General features: G+C 34.9%; 1 protein-coding gene across 1 annotated transcript in view; it reads right to left on the bottom strand.

Moving 5' to 3' along the window:
• The window catches only part of CCDC171 (coiled-coil domain containing 171), a 155,472-nt gene that overhangs the window by 47,547 nt on the left and 84,927 nt on the right, over window positions 1–22,998 (bottom strand). The window contains exons 22-23 of the mRNA XM_036402800.1: window positions 9,259–9,404; window positions 6,601–6,655 (exon numbers count right to left, since the gene is read on the bottom strand). Coding sequence (XP_036258693.1) covers window positions 6,601–6,655; window positions 9,259–9,404 — 201 coding nt within the window. The remainder of the gene's footprint in view (window positions 1–6,600; window positions 6,656–9,258; window positions 9,405–22,998) is intronic.

The raw sequence follows: 22,998 nt of genomic DNA, 5'->3' as shown, positions 1-22,998 counted from the left end.
TGGCCATACATTATCGCAATTAGTTATACTGAATATTTACCTCAATAGAATAACTACTGAAAATCTCTGTATTAGCATACTGATTCAGTGACTATGCTGATTACTGCCATACAAATTTGTATTTAATTACAAAACAAGCCATTTCACAGGTGCTTTCTAAGAGAGCATTAATTACTGAATAAAAGTGTTTGTGTAAAGGAGATATATCTCATAAAATTGATGTTTTGGGTGTGCTTGACTTTTTTTTTTTTTTTTTCCTCCCTTCAGGACTAGTCAAGATTATGGAAATTAATTTTCAGAGCAGACTACCATCCCAGACTTACCTATCAGATTAATTCAAGCTTTCTGATATTACTACATACACACACTGCATGGTCAGTTGAATAAGATATTAATTTGATCCACAGTTGGTTTTTTGCAAATGTTGACCACAGCACCTAAGCTTCTCTATAGCTGCAAGATGTGAACTATAATACATACCCTATGAAAAGGTTTCAGTGACCTTGGACTGAAAATGAACCTATGTTGGGAGAAAACAACTGTTAATGTAGTCAATAATTCCACAATTCTCAAAACAAGGATTTCTCCTTACTAAAGGCAAATTATATATAAGTATTCAGCCTTTTAAAAAACCCAAAACAAACAAACAAACAAAGAACCAAAAAATCCCACCTCCACCAACCAAAAAAAACCCAAGCAAACAATCTAGCCAAAATAAAATCAAAAAATCACCTTAAAACCAACAAAGAAAACCAAAATATAGAAACAAATATATCCTGAAATGAGTTACTTAGATAACTAACGTCCAAACTGAAAACAGTTAAGCACATGGATATGACATTCGGTAATGTCTTATCTTTACTTTGTGAAGGTTTTTAAATCCCTCTTGAGCTGGAGTATCATTTTTAGCTTGGCTAGGTCAGAATGACACTGAACAATATGAGTGATGACACACTAGACAGCTATATGGACAGAGTTGTCATCAGCAAGCCAGCTGTGCTAACACCTGTATGTCCTGCACAACTGATCTTTAGGAACACGGATCAAGAAAGTCAGATTGCTAGGAGGTGAAACAAAAGTCATTCATCAAACACTGAAATTAAGAAGCACTCCTTTGAGATGGAGGAGGAGAAAAAGTAATATTTTTATTGCATTTTTTTCTTATTACAGAGAAATAATAGCTGTTTTTCTACTGCAAACTTTTTACAGAAATTATTTAGAATTTTAACAATCTAAATGTGTTTTCTTGGTGTTTTTTTTGCATGTACACATACTCACTGTTTCAATAGGCTTGTGACAGGGCCAGTTGAGAACAACCCAGGACCACAGTGATGGACAGACTTTGAGCACACATATAAAGCCGGCTTCACACTTAATATTAACGTGTCTAACACACAGAAAAACCATCTTGGGAGTTTCATTAGGTTAGGCAAAAAGGAAATGAGATCTCTAAAATGAGGGCTTTAAAATCATTATTGAGATAACTAAATAATATAATGGACTACAGATCCCAGTTAACTGAGAGAAATGTGGCAGATCAGTATACCTGAATGTGTCAGGTCATATCTACTGGAGTCTGACAGAGACAGCTAACTTAAGTCTCATAAGTGTTCTCTTCTTCCAGGACCTGATCAATTTGTGGTCTCATTGCTGCAACTAACAATTATTGCCACTTACACTTGAGTGTTTTTTCCAATGTAGTCACTTGTATATGGACTTAAACCTATTGCAAATTAATTCCTTGCAGGCCATAAAACTGTCATCATAAGGAAATGCATTTGATTACTATGGACCACATCAGAAATAACAATCTACTGCTACAACCTTACTAATTCTCAAGTATTCAACGGCCCCACCCCATCTCCAACTGTATTATATAACTGTATTCTATGTGCTGTATTATAAAAACCCAAAACATTAAATTAGATAAAGAAATATAGTTCTGTCTTTGTATTTTTAAAAAATGTATTATGGGATGGATGATACAGTGTTCATATTTTTTTTCAATGATAGAGTCATGGGACCCAGATCTTGTAAACAGTTTAGGGGCATTTCAGAGGAGACAACAGGGGTCACAGCGAGGCAATGAAACACAATAGTGGATGGATTTCAAGGCATGACTGCTGACACGTCTGCATGGAAGTTGTTCTGCTAGCTAGCATATGAACCTTTCAATCAGCAGAAATGAAGTGCACTACAGAAGTGGACAAAGAATAATTCTTCTCTCCAAGTGCCAGAAGGAAAGGAGCACACTGGATAGCTGCTTTGATCCCAAAGTTATCAAAGCACTGGTGTGCTGCTGTGTCCCAAAGTGTCAGAATAAGTAGGTTGCTAACTCTGGTATTGGGAAAAACAGTGAGTACATTGTATTTTATTAACCTGCTAAAACAGCCAAATCCTAAGCAGCCAGGACAGACTATGATAGAATAAACTTGTCAAGATTTTGATGGTTAAGAGTACAAGGAAAACCAAAAAATTTTCTGTCACTTTGAAGGCTGGCTCACTAGAATGACTTCTCATGGTGGTGTATAGCACAGGCTACATGTAGAGAACAGAGATTTAGGCAGGCTGAAAAGGAGGCAGCTATAGCAGTGTACCAGGTGCAGTCTCTGTGAGAACAGATGAGCGCAGGACAAAGTTGGTTCTAGACACCTCTGGTTCCCGACCCACCAGGTCACAGCTAAGACTCACAGCCCTGCTGGCAGCCCCTCTGTGGAAATGAATTTAAGAATGAGAAAAACCCATCACGCAGGGAGAGAAGGAGGGAACAAAAATACTGACTATCTAAGTCGGAAAAGAAGTGAGGCAGAAACACTTAAGGCACTGGATTAGGTATTTCCTCATAGCACAGAGAGAGGGCTGTGTTGGGGCATATCCACACCATATTCCATGAAGGATTCCCGTCCAGGGGAGGTCGAGGAAATCCTTCAGGATAGTTCCCGAAGGAATTAATATCCATGGAGAGTCCACGCTGAAGCAGATATTCTTGAAAGATGGCAGCCCACATGGAGAGCCCACAGTGGGCTGATGCAGGGAAACAGCATGAGGAGGTAGGAGCTGCAGAGAGGAGTTGGTGTAGACTGACTGCAAACCCCTGTGCCTCACAGCATGAGCAGAGCAGTCACAAGTGAAGCTGAGATTAAAAGGCAGGGTAATGCTAGTTTTGAAATTGTTTCTACCTCTCCAAATCTACTTTAAAAAATAAATTAAAATAGTTTCCCCAGGTCAGCTGTTTAACCTGTGATGATAACTACTATGCATTGTCTCTATCTAGATCTCAACACATGAGCTTTCTCATCCTGTTTTGTCCCCCTGTCCTCTTGAGGAGGACTGAGAGACCATCTGGGTGGGCATCTGGCCGCTGGCCAAGGCTAATCCAAAAAAGCACTCAAACTGAGAAGCAAGGGGAAGCTGAAGATTTCAGCAGAGATAGTGTAAAATTATTTCTTCCTCTGGCGGGATTACAGGATAACAGAAAGGGACCCACAAAGATCATGAAGTCCACTTTTAAATCACTGGCCCATACAAGGATTGAACCCACAACAGTGGCATTATTACCATAACTAATAGATGATTAACTACACGTTAAAGAATCTAGTAATGGAAATTAATAGATTTAATGTCTCTTACACTGTTTATACAACCAGAATATTAAGAAATAAAGAAGAAATTAATAATGGAACACAGTTTATCAGCAAGCATAACAAGGATTTATTTTATAACAAAAAATAACCTCAATGTTTTGAGAGGAAAGTGTTTCAAGAAATAACTTATTTTTCATACATAAAAAAGGACTGCCCATGGGTTTTAAAATAAGACATGTTCTTAAATGATTTTTCTTTTTATTAGAAGACATTTTAAGAAAACTTTCTATGTTTGAACTTCAAGTAGATGGAATTTCCTTTCATCACTCTTTCAGTAAAATTTTATTTATTTCTGTTATCATTTTGCTATTACTTCTGGTCATCTTCAGTATTTGATAATAAAACTGAACCAAACCATAACCCTCTTGAGGTCTCTGTTTGTCCTTGGCAATATTCTGTTTTGATTTTTTTAGTTTGTTAAAACATTCACTATGCATTTAGGTATTTGTCCATAATATTTAGATGGTATAAGATGAAATAAGATCTCTTATATTATCAGGAACTTCTGTGGAAATAATTCAGCTCCAGGCGTAGGATAAAGATAGCTAATATGACAAGACCCAGGGTAGGACAAAAAATAACCTTCTAAAGAACATCTTGTAATTTATGAAGGACATGAAACTAGTTGCTAAAAATATTTTCTCTCTTAGCAGATCCAGTGCTCAAGTTCTTCAATGGTTATGCTTCATAAATATTCACGAAGATTAAAAAGGTAGCTCCACAATGGTCTTGAAAGAATCACTCTGGGCACAAGCATGCCCAGGCACTTTTTGGCAAAGTCAAATGTATGATAATAGATGTTTCATCCACTCATAGTGCAGGGCAGAAAGTGGTGTAAATTATCTCTGGTCCAGTGGCATATTAGAAGCACACACAGAGATTGTTTCCCTCGGATCTGATTTCTCCTGTTTTTGTTTGCAGAATGTTACACCCCTATATACCCAAAGGCAGATGATCTAGTACCCACATTGCCAACTTCTGGAATTCTTGTAGGGATAGAATATGGAGAGGAATGAGGCTATTTTATGGATCAGAGTACACTGTCTTATCCTGAGTCTAACTAAGATTACTAAGGATGTCTGTAAAATCCCTCTGAGATCTATAGGTAAAAATTTAGCATTATGAATTAATAATACAGATCCTATAGTGATACAGTGGAATTTTGTGGATATTTTCTCATGAATACATCAACACAGAAATATCAAAACCTTCAATTTCAAACTCCTGTAAGTAAAGCTGAAGTTACTAGTAGTACTTGTCCAACTTCAGTTGATTCTGAACTTTACCCATTTTCTTTTGATGTCTTTCTTAAAACAAAAGTAAATCCCAGAATTTCTAGTGGAGAAAGAAAGGCTTATGGTTCCTTTACTAGTACATAATCCATTTCTTAATGTTCTGATTTTTTACTGGGTGAGAAACCCTTTAAGAACAACAGTGTAAACTTTATGGTTTACACATCAGCCATATTCACTTATGCTAGGTAATTAGTTACCATTATGATGTAGGGTTTACATTTCAGATACTTCCCAAACAAAATCAATAATTTCCCTTTGTTCTTCTAGGAGAAATAGAATGACAAATTTTGAATGATTTACAATCAGTTTTTTTTTTTAGTTCCTGCTGAAAGGAGCATCCTGACATTTCTAATTCTTATGTTTTCTTATTCTTTAGGTTGACAAACCAGAAAGGATAAATTATTTTGCTACTCACTAAGATGCTACAAGGGCCTAACAGCTATGTACATCAAGAATTAAGAAGCAATATGGTAACTAAAATTTTCAGAAAAAAGATGGCTGTTTCTCAAGCAATTCACTGCATCAGGTTAATCAGTACTCAGCGTGTGGCCTTCTCTATAGCCTTTCCCCAAACACTTCAATCCTTCTGCACATAATGGCATTGCTTTCAAAACCAAAATGTAACCTTGCAATCCAGGACAATAAATTCTGAATGCCAAGGACATGTATCTCTTACTGCAAAACACAACACTTTCTGCATAACATCAGTTTTTATGCTTAAAGGAAGCCAGTATGAAAAAGGTGGGGGCAAAAAGCAAGAAAGTTTCTACCAGCACTGTTTGCTGTAGCTAAACCACACAGTTTTAGGTTCTGTCACTTTCTTGAACATTAAAGGAAAGAAAGACTTGAAAAAAGTATCTGAAAATTAAATTAGTTTTGGTGAACACAGAAACTAAAATGAAGAATAGATTCCCATGTTGCTGTGAATTCAAGATGTGATAAGGGAAATTAACACTCCAAGGTAATAAAAACACTTATTTTGCTTTGTTTTGCTCTAGACTAAAAACAGTTCTAAAACAATCAAGAACTAGAGCTACAGTTAAAACAGTCCTTTTGCCTAAATAATTAATATACAAGCTTTGTTGGACTTTCAAATAATGCTATACCACGGCAAAACTGTGCAAGTCAAAGAGAATACTTAAGATTATTACTCAATTTAAAAAATGCCCTAAAAATATCATGAAAGCTTCTGACTACAGGCTACATCTTACTGTCTTTTCCTTATGTTTTATCATGTATCAAAGACTAAAGTGGCATGCACAAAGCCATATGGTTTTATACCACCATGCATGTGACATCACCAAATGACCTCTGGCTTACACAGCATAGACTTAGCTCCATAGAAATTGTTAGCTATTTGGATATTCAACTGTCTTCACTTTGTAACTAGAAATAGTGGTCTCAGCTATTAAGGGAAGAAAAGTGGATTTTTGTAGTTAAGTTTTGTAGTAAGAAATAAAAGTTCATGTACTTTAAAATTGTATTTTACTTCACTAAAAATGAACAGTTTTTTAGGATAAAAGAAGTTGAAGGTGGAAATAAACTCTAAGAAAAGGAAGCCACCTTACAACTTCTACTCCTCTCCTTTCCTGAGCAAAAGCAGTGATAAAACTTTGGTATATTTAGAAATACAAAGCAGAGGAATAATTTTAAATTCTTACCTTATGCAGAGTGTCTTCTACAGCTTTCATATGACTAATGATCAATTCTCTGTCTCTATTACAAGACAAAAAAAGAGGTAGATCATAGAACTGAAACTCTAATTAACTGAAATTAATTTTCTGCTAGTTTTTAACTACCACGTCTTTCAAATAATTGTTGATAACTCAAAGTATTATGTTTTTGTCTCTCCTTTTTATATCCCCAATGCAAACCTTAAAAAATAGTTCATGTACCACTATTTGGAATACTTCCATATGAAATTTGTTTCTGTTGTGGACGATCAAACTAGTTGCTGTTATGGACAGATTCATGAACAAATATAATTTTCTTGAAGAGTTTTAGATGTAAAAGGCATGTTGAATGGAGTTATCTAGCGGGAAGAGAATACATTCTCTTACATTTCTAAAAGTCCAGCCAAATATCCTATCCTTACAATAGGGAGGTTTGGAGAATGAAACAATTCTCTAATGCCCTTTTGTAGATTAGGACTTCAGTAAGAAAGACAGCTCTCATCAGCTATGCTGTCATGAAAAACCATGGCCTCAGCTCATGATTGACAGAAATAGAACTGAAGTTGCACAATACCACATGACTAAGGAGAAAAGAGAGCATGACCATAGGAAGTCAAAGAGAATCCATGCCAGAAAAGCTAATGCACTTCAATATTCCACAACTTTTTCTTATTTTGCCAGCTATGTGTATATTTTGTTTAAGCTTTTACAATACCAGAATCCATAGAATCAGTATGATTTAGGTTGGAAAAGACCCTTAAGGTCACTGAGTCCAACCCTTAGCTCAGCCCTGCCTGGCCCACCACTAAACCATGTATCCAAGGACCACATCTTTTAAATACCTCCAGACTCTACAACTTCCTTGGGCAGCCTGTTCCAATGCTTGACCACCCTTTCATGGGAGGATCTTTTCCAAATATCCAATCCAACACAACCTGAGGCCGTTTCCTCTTGTCCTATCACTTGTTACTTGGGAGAACAGCCCAAGCCCCATGTCACTACAACCTCCTTTCAGGTACAATAAGGTCTTCCCTCAGCCTCTTTTTCTCCAGTCAAAATCATGGCATTCTTCCCTATAGAATGATAGCTGCTTTCTCATTTCTTGATTCATACTGTCTTAACAGAAAGTACCAGAAGGTGGCCAGAAGAGTAAAACTGGCTTTTACATTCCTAATAAAGTCACATAGACTTTTCTATTTTCAGGATCCTGCCTTTCTTTGGACTAGATTGACAGGGTACTTGGTTGCTGGCTGGGGATAAACCACAACAGAGAGAAATTACCAAAAGACTACTGTATTTTTGTCAGGTTCACTGTTTCAGACACTTTTATTAATATTGCTTGTTACTCAGGAGGAAAGTGGAAAGAACTGCTAGCCACCACTTAAGGAAAATCAAGTCAGCCATTCTCAGAAGAAGCTAGACATCTTGCTGTCTTTTACAGCACTACAAAAATTTAGGAAAGAAACTGAAAGACACCCATGCATTGCCTACAATCACTTAAGTCATGGAATTGATATTAAAATAAGAGTTTCCAGATAAGACCAAAGTCTGTTTAGCTACTTTGCTTACATGTTCCAAAGGAATAAAAAGACACTTGCACTTTTTACAAAGAACAAGTAGAACAGTTTATGTTAGAACATAACATAGAGTTCTTATGGTAGAACAATGACTGGTTGGAAGTTTTCACATCAAAAAAACCTTATCTGAATATAAGAATGGCCATAGGGAATGATCCTTAGTGGAGCGCATAAAATAGATTGGGGCAGGGTGAAAAGGAGAAGGCTTTTAAAAACAAATCCTTCTTTGGGCCATAATCTGCTTTGATACACTTATACTAAATAATATTTGTCATTTTAATTAGCTTGTTAAACATATCACTGATAACTATATTAATTACATTATTTTGCTGGTGCATAAGCCCCTTAAAGCTTCTAAGCTATTCTTCTTCAGAGGTCAAATCTACCCCATGTATAACGAGAAATTTTAATTTTAAATTGAACTTTTTAAAAATCTTGGCCATGGACCAATAATATTCAAAGGGCATACTACTGTAACAGGAATAGATAACAAAGTCTGAAAGGATTTATAATTTTATCTGACTACATAACTCTAAGAGGTTATTAATAATCTCATTCAAGTCAATGGAACAGCTTTTGACTACCAATACTTTCAAAAATGGTCCCTGAACATTTCCTTCCACTCTTCAAGTTATAGTATAAAAAGGCATGGGGCTTACATCTAAATCCAAAGCTCTCTGAAATCAGAAGAAATATCTATACTATTCCACAGATAAGCCTTGGTCCAAAATGGGTTTCAGCCCCTTTAGAACAAACAATCATTCCTTAAACAAATAGAATGTGAAGTATCTATCAAAGAGATGTCAAATCAGTAAGGTAATTGGCAGACAAAATGCTTATGCATTTTGGACCAAGAATTTGTAGCACTATTATGGGGTAACTACAGAAAACGTAACGTGCAGTATCTTCTACAGTTTTCGTTTTCGAAGTCTATCACTCAATTTCAAAGAGAGACAGATGTACTTTTGTTTTCTAGCATTACATTAGCTAAGGCTAAAACCCTGTGCATGAAAGTGAGAATTGATCTTTTGTCCGTTTTAAGTGATCTCCCCAAGGTCCCAGGGCTCACTTGGCTGCCATGCAGAGGGCACTCTCTGCATCGCGGATGCTCTCGCTCAGTCGACGCTTGTCCTGCTCCAGCTGGGTAAGAAGTCTATTTTGCTGACGCAGAAATCGATCTCTTCTTCTCAGCTCCATCGTTGCCTCGGAGAGACTCTGCAAGCAGACAGAAAACAGAGTTACTTGTCAGCCCAAATAATTAACTTCAGTTTATGCCATAGGCTATTAAACAAAGTGGAAAACAGACTACACTGTGTAGTAGATTTGGACCATTGCATACTAAGGTTTTATGAATTCTCTACCAAAACATTACCAACTTAGAACCCTCCAGTTTTTAGTATATTGACTGTGTACAAATACATTTATAAAATAAAATTATTTTTTGCTCAAGCAGGGACATACACTATGCTACAAGTACTATATTTACAAATATCAGATCTAAACACAAAGGAAAGTAATCAAGAGTACAGCTTTAAGGAACACAGAATATTCACAAAACTTAATTTAAAATAAATATTAAAGAAAGGAATTCACAATGAAAGGGAATAAACAAGGAAAGATTCATTTAAATATTCTGCACTGTTCAGAAATTTCAGTAGAATAGATAATCTCATATTCTCTGTTAGTACATCAAGTACAATCTATTTTATGGTGCTTTCACTATTATAACATTAGTTTCCCAATATGCAAAATAATATGTATATTTTCTAAACATTTCTGTCTGGCATAGAATTAACACAACATGCTTTAATCAATTCAGATTAATCCAATAGGTGAAAAATAGCACACAGGACTAATTAATACAGAATCTGGCTGGTTGCTAGTCCTTTCTGCTGGGATAAATCGATACATTTATAGACTGGAGTATTAATAATTTGATTTCATAATTTGTCACATGTTACATTTTACTTATAGCTGTTAATTGGCTTTTTAGAAAGAAATTATAATCAGTGGTTATAAACATACTTTTACACATAGCATATTTCCTGATACATCCTAAAATACAGAAGAGAAGGCTGCGCAGTTGCAAGACTGAGCTCTTACCTTTTTTTCAAAATTTATGGGTATATTTTCTGCTTGAATTCTAAGAATGCTGTGCATAATTTGTACTCAGTACATGCCCTGAGTACTGTGGAACATGGAGATATACGATGTCCTGACTGGAACGTGGAGATGTACTATGCTGTGGATGAGTATGACGAACAGTATATATAAAATGCTGATAAAAATTTGGAGGGTGCTGAAAACTCAACTAATCTGAAGAAGTTTCAGACCTCTTTAAGGGTCAGAGGCATTTCAAAAAGCATTACAATAGAGAAATTTTCTATAAAATAACAATCTACAGCAAAGGACTGCATAGTCCTGTAAAATAAACTGTCATCTGTGGACTGGCATAAGTCTTCTTCTTACATTCCTAAAGAGAGAAGTTAACCAGTTACTTCAGCAGTGGTGTATTTTGAAGGTACAGCACCATTACTTGAAGTCTTGTTCAGGAATTTACAAAATCTAAGCTGAAATTAATCACAACTGTAAGAAAAAAACCTGAAGTTTATTTAAAAAACTCTAAACCCAGAAATGTTAATATTATTCTTGTTCAAACGACTGCAGGTTGAATAATTCTATTTTGACTCTTATGTCCTTATTTTCAATAAACAACTGATATATTTCCCCTAAGGAAAGATAAACACACAGATAGCATTCATCCACTGCACAAGGATATTCAAAACCAGAAGTCTTGTTTTCAGAAATTCTACCCTTAAGCCAATGGAAGCTATCAAATCCCTGTCTAAACAGACGACTTTATGAATTATCAGATTTTCAGAAATTTTATTTCCAAGAATTGAAATGTGGATTAGCATGGATAAAAGGATCCATCTCTGGTTCAAAAACAAAGAGCATTATCTTCCTCCAATTATTGTGTTTACTGTTTGCTTTTAACATTGAGGAAAGAGTTCTGAAAATCAAGTCAAGTAACCCCCTGCCCATATTCCCACCTTTGACAAATGGACTATATTTGAACACAGAACAAGGTCTCTATTACCAATGTTTGGTCCAACCCAGCTTCCCACCTTATTGAAAAATCTGGTTTTAAGTAGTTTCTGCTAGTATTTTGATGCAAGAAATTTTTGATGCAGATGCTGTTGAATGGATTTTGGCCCCAGCATCCTAGCAATCATAGTAGAGTAGAGAAAGACAGGATAATAGGATCATTATTTATTTTATTTTTATTATAGCTATCCATCTGCAAGGGTTGAAGAGTTGTTGGCTCCCACATAAATCTTTCATTACTGACCATGAACAGTGAAAAGACCCACTAGTCAAAATCTTCTGTGAGCTGCTAACTAACCTAGGTTACTCATTGCAAGCACATGCCTATTAACAAGGCAATAGCAGGGCCTAACTTTTTTAAGGGGCATGGTCAGCAATCCATGCTAGCTGGTGATGAAGCAATATAGAAATGGTTAAATCAAGTATCTCACTGAAGAGCTGCTCTATTATATTCAAAGAGAACCCCATTATTTACAGAAATCTCTAAAGGATTCATACTTTATCTAGTAACATTGCAATATCTAAACAAAATGGAAATGGATTTTAGCACTCCAAAAGCAGCTTCAGCAATTACTTGAAGTTTCTTGCTACTGTGGGTTAAAGTCAAGCCTTGGAAATGTTCAAATACAGTTTGGTGTATTATAAAATAATGGCTGGTAAGCCTCTTTTTTTGCTTCTTCAGATTGATCTAATTAAAACCCTTGATAAACTTTATGGACTCTAATATTTCCAGCTGAGTGACTGAAACCAAGAGGGTGTGCCTCAAGGCAGCAAGGCAACAATGATAAGCAGCAGGTTAGCCACTAATTTCTCAGCTAGGGTAGATTGTGAAAGTGTGATGTTCTGATATCCAAGAAAGTGTTCAGGAGAGAATAGGATAAATCAAGTTTAATAACTCTGCTCCTAATTGTTCCCTCAATGCTCCACTCTAATTACTTGGAGAACTCTCCTGACTGTCACCTGATATTAAGTTGTTGGAGGCTGAGTGTGGAGCAGTGAGATAATCAATAAACATTTAGTGGGGAGAAGAATGAAGATCCCGTTAAGCAGTGGGAACCTGCAGCACCCAAAGCCCTTCTGCTCATGAGAAAACCTATGGGAGAGCCATAGTGATTGCAAAGCAATAATCCAAAGCACTGGTTTTAGGCTTTGAGGCCTTTAGGCAACAGTACATTTGAGAAAAAAAGGTTAACACGGTCATCCTAATTACAGCCCATTTTCACATTCTTCATATATAAGCAAAGACAAGCCAATTAGGTAGAAAGGAAGATAAGGGAAGTTTTATTTGTATACTAATTAAACCCCTGATGAAATTAAAGGAAAAACATACAGCTCTGTAATTGTGTCTGAGAAAGGTCACTTCAGGTTCAGTTATCAGAAAAGCACAGCCTTGAGATATTTCACTTAATCCACAATATAGCCCTTATTTTGCCCCCCAGGTCTTAGTATTTACAAAAATAAGAAAATTTCAAAACCTGATAATGCATTTATCTTGAAATGTTTTCTGTGGACAATTACAACTGTTAGAAAGTTGAGGCTAACTGTGATAAGAAGAATGAAGGTTTTAAAAACCTAGTATGTTTGCACACAGTTCTGTGAAGATGCTGAGCTTTCACTTTCAAGTACAAGTGATTCTGAACCGACTTAGAAGCTAAACTCCAATTTATTAACATTCTGTAAAATGTCATTTATCTGTCTTTCTCAGGTTTTTAGGCATTCGGGTGCTAATTCAGACATCACTGCACTCCGTCCTCTCCAGTCTGCCAAATTCTCATAGATCAGTTGAGTTTTCATCAGAATCTTTAGAAGGCGTTTCCTTTAGAGACATTTAGATTTTTGACCTATTTTCCCTCACAAACTAAGCATGAAAAAACATTTGTTGGAGAGAACAGCAAGCAACTGATGGCACTGAAGAAAAATCTCATTGGCTGTCTGTTGGCTTGGTCCTTCCACAAGCTTCCTTTAATAAGTTTAGGTTTTGCAGTCAGGAAACTTTTTATTCAAAGCCCATTACAAAAAGAAATCAAAGTTTAATATTGTAATTCTTTACACATAAAAAGGACTCTATTCAAAAGATAACAGATGGACAATCACTTCAGATGAACAATGACAGTCATACAGCTTAAATTCATGCAAAGCATGTGTGACATATTTATACTGAGACTGTATTTTCCAAGATCAACTAAAGCTAGATCAAACTGCTTAGTAAATTAGATTTAAATTACACAGACACAACACAGAAGTACAAAATATGCAAATACACTGCAGTATGTGTATAATGAACTAATTTGTGAAATTGAAGAATTTCTCTTTCAGATGAAATTTTATATGCATATTCTCTATTTAGATGCAAAATATTACTTTTAAAAAATACATTCTGAAAGCTGTCCTACACCCACAACTAATAAAATTTCACAATGAAAAGAAGTATAGAAAGTTTAGCCAGCATCCATTCCTTCACCAGTTTAAATACACTTCCTGTTATTATTGTTGGCAAATATAATGATCTCTGAGTGTCCCCCAGAAGTCTACACATAACCTAGAGCAGTTTCAAATGGTTCAAATCCAACAGGTACAACAAGCTACATTAATATTTAATGTTTACCCTATTTTTAGTGTTCACCACTGCAATGCAGATCAAATACATCAGCTCAAACTATACAGCTGAAATTCCATGGGATGTTTTTTGAAAAGAATCTTTATTTATCAAGAAAAAATAGAAATTATGCTTATTCTATCAAAAGAGTAGATTAAAAATCTTGGGGATAAAAAGTTCTGAGACAAAAAAAATCATAACTGAGACTTCTCATCAATACTTTAAAACAATCGAACACATCTAAGAAGTACATTGAGACCTATGTCAAGAAATAAGATGGATTTACACTTCTCAAATAGAAACTATCAAGATACTATATCTGGATTCACTGTGTGTTCCACAATGTCTGCAGTGGTGTCTTAAAACAGTTTGAAATGAACTCTATGTGGCTGATCTGCTCTTGCAAACAGAACTGAGGCTGACCACCCATGACATCCCTTCAAAAACAAATACTTTCCAAAGCCCTTTAAATTGCACAAGGAAAAAAAATTATGAGTGTTTAAAAGGACACTGTATCTGCATTGCAGGAAAAAAACAGGGATTTTTTCAACCTCTTTGCTACTGGACCTTCATCCTGACAACAACAATCTTTTCATATGCTGGTATTGAGAGAAAGAACATACCTTGTGAATTGTGTCTGAAGTATATGATATAGCACGGAAGCAGTTAAAAGAGTTAACAGATCTCAGTGTATCTAACAAAGTGCAAAGTGCTCTTCTTGTCTTTGTTAGAGCCTTGTGTAATGAGGTCACAGAGCATGAGTTGAGCTTAGGTCTACTAAGCTAAACAAATACCAACCAGCATAATCGTTTTAATAAATAACCCACAAAATACTGGTGAATTATGCTTTCAGGCATATTTTCACATTTCTAGCACAATGTCACACACAATTGCTTGTGATTGTTTTATATGAAAAACCCTCATAATATTGGAGTACAAACTATGGTTTATCCAAATCAGTACCAAAAATGTCAAGCAAACATCTAAAGATGATTATGAGTTAAATGACAGTACATGTAGCTCTAAAAACAGTTGTGATATATGGCTACTGTACAAGATCTAGAACCCAAGTATTATGAAACATTTAAATGAAATTTTATTTGAGAGTCATTGAACAGATGGGGAAGGGAAAATCCACACATCTACATTTTGCAAGAGATTTTTCTTACAAAATTCACTTGAAATTTGAGGCACTCATGTCATGAAAACAAATTACATTCATCACCTACGTACGTGTAGACAACAGTCCATTTATTGACAGAAATATGGCCCTTAGACATCCAAGCAAGTTTAGGTACCTCAAACATCTCACCTGCAGTGATTCAGGCTGGATTACAGTGCCTCAAAGACTTTCAGCTACATTTAATATCTCTTTGCTATAGTGCAAACATTTCTCAATAGAAAATCTATTCTGATAAACAAGAAAGCAATCTATTTTTCAACTGCATTAGCTCAAGATATTTAGCAAAGCATGACTGAAAATGCTTTGTGAAGTCATTGAGTATGTTTTAAAGTTATTGTGAATTAAAAGAGTTTAATAATTTAAATGGAGTAGCTTTTTCTGAATGATTTCACACAATAAAATCTCTTTCAGAGGACACATCATATGCTCATTCAGCTCCAAAGTAAAACTAAACAAAACTTTTAAAGTGAAGTAATTACAAAACATAAACTTCCCACACAAAACCTATATCCTATATCTATATCATATATCCTCATGGACTGTTGATGGAGACCCCTTTGAATAAGATGTTCTGGGCCTTTCAGACATACACTAATCCCAAAAGAGAGCAATTGAGACCTACTTTTAAACTGTGTTTTGGAAAATTATAAAGTACATGATAAAATCTATGCACATTATAATTTAGAAATTTTAATCATCTTCTAAGCTAAGTGAATTAGTATTACTGGAAAGCTGCAGAGAAGGATTATATCACTTAATAGGACAAATACAATTTTATAAAAACTCAGGCTTTTTCACTATGAGTTTTAAGAATAATCCTTGAAGTTACGTGAGAATAAATTTTTGGAATCATGTGCATGGTGGTATGAGTACATGATCATTCACTCCTTATTCAATTTCTCACACACTACCTCAGGACTGATGTTTCTTTTTTCTCCTTAGAAATGCAAATTTCTCTCCCACCAGAACATGTAGCCCTTTGCAGTAACAGACTAGAAAAGACTCAGCCCTGCATATGTAGCAGATTTTCTGTGCTTTGGCAGTGTCATGCCTCTAAATCAGATACTTAAGTGCCACCAAAATGGAATAATGGGGTTTTTCACTGTTACACTTTTTACCCTGCTAGACTCTCAGCCTTATAGTTGGTACAGTTCCAAGGTTTCAAAAAGATGGTCTACACTTGGATTACATTGAAAAAGATGAATTTTCAAAACTGCCATGTACCTGTAAATGAGGCACTAATACTACAAGTAAACTGATGCTTCTCTGTAGCACTGCTCTCTGCAATACTGGTAAATTTGCTAAACATTATCTACTTGTGCACATAAGCACACACTACGCAAGACAGAAACACAACCAACACTTAGATTTCATCTTCACTTTAAAAGTGATAATCTATCACATGTACATACATAAAAATATTTAGTTGCATATCTATGAGGACACAACATATTGCACCAATTTCTTGCATTTCATTTGTCGCCTCTCTCATCAGTCACAGCCTCAAGCCACCTGTCTCTGACCATGTCCTACTGGTCTCGATGATCTTTCATTACCAGTGACATTTGTAAGCCCTGTAAGAGACTATTTTAAGTTCTCGAGAAATACTCTTCCATTTGCTTTGTATCAGAAATTTGCTTAGAATATTTCTGAATGGTAACAGTCAGTTAAAATAATTCAGGAAGAAGAAGAAATAACAGCAATAAAACATTAACGATGACAACAATTTATTTACAAAGTAAATAACCACAATTTAATTCCCACTGTTTATTTAAGAAGGAATACAATCTGAAGTTAGGGGGCATCATGACACAGAAAAAAAGTCATCTGAGTCGGCTGAATGACACAACATTCTGCTTCAGAACTAAATTTGAGAACAAATATTATGGTACCCTGTCTCTGTCTTCTTTTCAGACACTGGTTAAAAAATGGGAATACTAGGAGTCTTCAGAACAGTTTCAAGGAAATTTCTAAATAGAATTTAAGGTTCAGTTCTGAGTGCAAAAATATACTGTCCATAACCTCAATATACTGGTGACCTCAGCTAAGATTTTTAATGCTGAAGCCCTTTCTTGGAAGAGGCTGCTGCACAATTCCACCAGACACGCGTACATTAATGTGAGCCATCACATTGAAGAATTAGGGGCAATGACAAGAATGTCAATTAGTGCCACACAAAGGTTTGATCTTGCTTCATAAAGAGTTTTTGATTTTCTTTAATTAATTAATTAATTAGACAAATCTCTTTTTTTTAGTATGGCACTAACATTAATATGGGCTTCACAAGATTTATCACTGTATATGATTTACATTCAAATATTGCATTCCCCTTCAGATGAGTTCTGACCAAATCATACATGCAAGGTATGTGTGTTTCCACAGAGCCCCAAATTTATTAAGTGCATAAATGTTTTATTTGACCATCAGGCCAGCCACATCTTGCATGATGTACCTGCAGGGAGAAAACACACACCCCTTTTACTTTTTAAACCTCAAAAAATTAAAAAAGAATTGATAAAGATGTAATTTTATATTAAAAGGTCTATTCTTCAATATAGGTCACCCCTATCCTTCCACTCATTAAAAACTGGAGAGTAGTCACCTTAGCAGAAAAAAAACAGATACAGTAAAACAAAATTTAACTTACATAAAAGGCAACTCTTAAATCATTCTATTGAAAAAGCATCAAAGATATATTACATCCCAATATTCAGCAAGGAGATCAAAGTGCTATAAAGACATATTGATTAGATGTCTCACTTCCTTCTGGATATGCTTTGAGTCATACCAAGTGCCAAACGAGAACACAAAGCTTAATAAACAAGGTATAAGTTTCCCTGAGCATGGCAAATACAGATCCTGAAATAGGGAAGTTAAACAGTGACAGTGAATTCAGTGAAAACTGAATAATTATTTATATTTTTCTCTTTTGGTATATTTCTTAACTATAAGACAAAATGGCACCATGATGGTACAAAACTTGGAAAGTTACCTACTTCACTATAAATGACAGTAACAAATACGCCTATCAGTAGGTGATACCATGCAAGTAATTATTTTAGTAAACTAAGTATATTATTATTAACTTTTTCTAAGAACACTTATTTCTTCCTTCTCACACCTGAGAAATTTTCCTGTAAACAATGAAGCAGTATTTATAAAGAAATGTTTGAACTGCTACTTAGAATTGAGAGTCTTAATGTCATAATTCTAAAATCACTCAATTTCTTATCGAAAAGTCCACAGACAAACAAAACAAAACAAAATACTAACAAACAAAACCCCCAAAATACAACACTTAAGGTGGTTTTACTTTAACTAGAAAGAATTGGAAACATTTTAAAGTCTTTTTAACTGAGAAGTAAAATGATCTAGCAACAAGAACCTCACTGGATTTTTCACAAATACATATTGTGAAAGGCAACACAAAAAATTAGGCAGCATAAAATATAATATCTGTTTTGAGTTTGTTGCCGAGCTATAATTTTGAAGAGCTTCCATGCTCTACTAGAGGACAGCATAGGTACAGATTTTGGAAGCTGAAATTGGTATAAATTTTGAAAAACTTTCCCCTTGAAAATCACTGAATACCTAATGGAGTATCAAATTAAATTAAAAGATCAAATTATATGAAGGATAGGCCCAGCTGCTGTCATAGCATGCAGCCAAGGGAATACAGGTGCAAAGGAATGCATCTCTTCTTTTAGTCTTATGCCAGTTAGATACATACTTAATTATATTCCAAGAGTTTAATTATATTTCAATAGCTATTTGAAAGATTTTACGTATGGTTTGACAAGAAGATATAAAGATATTTGCAGAATTAGTTGCACACAAAGAGAAAGGGAGAACATGGGAAAACATGACTCAGGTGAAAAATGATGAGGGCCTGGAGATATCCTAAATAAACAGCATCAAAAAGGAAATCTACCTATAAAGGACTTGTATAACAAGAAGATGCAGAATGTGAATAGTAGAAAGTCCTACACATTGATATCTATACAACCAGGAAAAATAGGGTATAGAACACCTTCTTTAAAAAAATCTCATGCTGTTTTAAAGATATATTGATCCCCTCTGCACATCTCAAGGTAACACAGTTACTTTGTAGTTGATCTAATAATGTAACAAAGATCTCCCAGGCACTGGATTTACCAAGAAGCCTTTCGGTATTTTTGAGTGGAAACTGAAAGATAGTTGAAGGTCTTGAAATAACAGGAATAAGTGGTATGAAAGTACATATGCTTAATAACCACATGCTGTATTTACACAATAATCCCATTTTTCTTCCAAATTACTTGTCAATAAATCTTTCTCGCTGCACTATAAATTCCAGGGTCATGGACAGAGGTATTTATTAGTATAATTACAATGCAAAAATAAAACCATTAAGCTTTTAGATCCTGATATTGTTCCATTTATTCTCTCCTTTCCTACTACTTGCCAAGGGGGAGGCGAGTAGTTCCTACAAATGGAATACCCAGAGAATATTGGAAGCTACTTTTAAAAGACTAAAAATGTGCTGGTTCATGCAATTACTTTGTTTAAGTTATCTTTTCTCTTTATCTAAACAGAATGTCAGATTTATCTTCTTTTTAATACTGTAGTGCAGCAAACAGACTCAGGATCAAAAGTGTTCTCTGAAATAGGCAACATTACTACACTATTAACACCAAAGCACTCTGGATTTCACTCCGTGCCAGTCAGTCATACATTAGACCTCAAATCCCAAGGTCTCATGTGAGTGCATGACTCATAAAGTGACTGTAGAATGGGGCTATTGAATCAGACTAGCATGAACAAACCTATTCCATAATTTTCCGGAGAGGGCTAACCTATTCTTACCTGGAATTCAACTTGTGGTTGTAGCTTTCAAAGATTAACTGAAGTGATGCTACATAATCATGACTTATTCCAGTGTTCTCAGTGTCTAAATTACATACAAATTGATTTAATAGTGAGAACATTTTCTCAGAGTTATCTTAAACTCTTCAGCAAGTTAAAAATAAAATAAAGAGTTTTTCTTAGTTAGGACTTATTTATCAGATAAATAATGTTTCCATCTGATTAGATTGAACATAAATGTAATGAATTGCCAATTGCTTTCATTCTTCTTCCAATGTAAAGTAGCATTGGATATAATTTTATCATTTTCTTGCTACATAAAGGTAGTAAATAATATACATGAATAACATTCTTAATACCAACCAATAAAATATTGTATAGTGGCATAATTTAGGAAAAAAGAAATGTTCACTTGGTGTAAATACATGTTCAAATTTCAATGTAAAACCTTAACATTGATCAAAAATTAACTATTACTGACATTCAACTTGTAAAACTGGGCAGAGGAGGAAATGCAGAGAAATTAAACAGAAACATGACAGTAATGATAATATCCTTTCAAAATAAGACCTTCCAATTAAATTATGGTTGTGTGACTTATACTACAATATTTTGCATTGTTGCATTGACCTTCCTGTTAATGCAAACATATAATGAATTCAAAATCAAATTGACTTTAACCTGACAGACTTTAACTTTATTCCTCCTCCCATTCTGGTCATTACTTACATATTTTCCAGAAAGTTTGACTCAGAACTAAGTTAATGCAGACGTTCAACAACTTGATTGATAGTTGCTTGGTTGCTTCATTGATGACTACAGCACAAAAACAAATCTAAAAGCGATGTACTGACTTCAGTCTCTTGAGACTAATGTAATACTGATCAATGTTCTAGATACAGAGCAAAGGAAATAGACAGATTTAAAAACCTACCTAAGAGCAAGTTCTTCACTCATTTGTGGTTGGGCACTGGAACAGCTCCCCAGGGAAGTGGTCACAGCAGCAGCCTGACAGAGCTGAAGAAACATTTGGACAGCGCTCTCAGGCACATGCTGTGACTCAGGGAAGGCCCTGTGCAGGGCCAGGAGCTGGGTGTTGATGATCATTGTAAATCTTTTCCAACCGAGTATTTCCTATGATTCAATGAATTTAACTCCCTGAACAAACCACAGAAGCATGAAATTTAATGTGAAGTTCAGAGATCTGAAACACAGACTCACTAATAATAGTAGAGTGCAGACTTTATCTGGGCTGTGTTCTGTTTCCTTTTACAAAAAAGAGCTCTCAGATCTAACCCACAATTTTGTGCTATGTGTCTTCCTACTGTGTAAAGACAGCAGCTGCTAGAAGGAAGACTATCCCTTCCCATAAACCTAAGTTCCACATACAATGCATTGCAAACTACAAAAAAATAACAGAAAGGACTAGCTCTATGACAAGTTTCTAGGTAACATAAATCTTTGAAGATTAAGAAGTTAGCAGTAGTGGAAGTTATGTGATACAGCAGAATGAACAGTTCTACTTATTTTACAAATAGTGTTAACACAATTTGAAGTACCTGACAAATCTCTGTAACCTCCGATTTATTGTACTAAGAAGACACATTATGTCTTTCAACTAAGAACACAGCAGATGACAATGCTAATCCATTCTTACCTACTTTATAAGTTATTTAGGTGTTCAGAACATAGAGAGTATGGAAACTTAAAAAAGACCCCAACAATCCCCCACATTTAATTAATGAATTATGAATTTTAACCTATTCTGGAGGGAGCTTGCTTCTCTTTAAATGCTAAATTTCACTAATATATATCTCCTGTTAAGTTAGATGCTAGCAGTAATCAGCTATACTGCTTTCTTTAAGAAACAGCCTTACATTTAATCTGGCAATACACAGAAATGCAGTTTCTTGACAAAGAGACAAACAAGTTTTTAGAATCAACTGTATCCCTCAGTGCATCCAAATTCTAGCAATATTTTCAACTTAAGATGTCAAAGGAAAAAAAATCTCATATCCTAGTTCTGTTCTTACTGTTAATGCAATCTTTCTGAGGAACATGAAAATCACTTGGTCTTCCTCATGTAAGTGAAGTCTTTTAGCCTTTCTCCGAGTTAGAATATTGCAGCATTTTCATAAATAACTGCAAAACTCACTCACAAAGTATGTGTAGTGGTATTAGTAGAAGGAATTCTGTAAATATTTGAAATGGTCTTAAGGAGACCATTTCAAGAGAAAATAGATGTCCATAAATATATGAAAAAGAAAAGCAATTGAAAGCAGAAAATTGTGTATCATTTTCACCTCAAATTCACCCAAGAATAGAGCCTGCTGAGGGAAACATTCACTTCTAACAAACAGAGAAATCCCAATCTTCATCTGAATCTAATAAATTCAGATATATCTATTTAGTGAAGAATGCACTGAACAAAGAATATGTATGTATGGTTTGAATGACATAGGTATTGAAAAGAATACTTCAAATCTTCCCACCAGAAAACACCTTTTTGTGAGTGTTATCAAAGCACCTGTATGACATTTTTTTTCCTCATAATTTTATTCTGTCATAAATTAATCACAGCTTCACAGAAGGTACCCTAAATTTTGGGTTGTTAAAACTCAGCAGATTAAACAACCCAAAATTTAGGGTACATTCTTTTAAAACAAGTATTGAAGTTTATATTGAGGCATATCAGCATCAAGCTATATGATTTAACATCTATTGCACTGGAGTTATTAATTAACAATTTATAGAAATTGTTCCATAAATAGAACCTTTAAAATATACAGGCACTACCATACCTAAAAAGAAATAAATATATAGGCTGTGCATATCAATAGGAAACATAAATACTTTACTTGATTAAGACCAGCTGGAATCAGGAATGAAAAATATGTCTGTTATTGATACTTGTTTACCTTATTTGTGTAATAGTTTCTCTTCAAAGAATAAGGATCCAGAGCAAATGATTCACCTCATCTAATAAAAAGAAGTGGTGTTAAAGAGTTGCTTAGTTCCAGCTGACCTTGAACATAATTGGCTACTTTGGATGTCTCTATGGTATATGCCACTAAGAA

Source organism: Molothrus ater, chromosome Z (assembly GCF_012460135.2).
Source record: "Molothrus ater isolate BHLD 08-10-18 breed brown headed cowbird chromosome Z, BPBGC_Mater_1.1, whole genome shotgun sequence".
NCBI classification, from domain to species: Eukaryota; Metazoa; Chordata; class Aves; order Passeriformes; family Icteridae; genus Molothrus; species Molothrus ater.
Note: the sequence above shows the minus strand (reverse complement) of the source record. Positions and strands in the feature narration are given on the sequence as shown.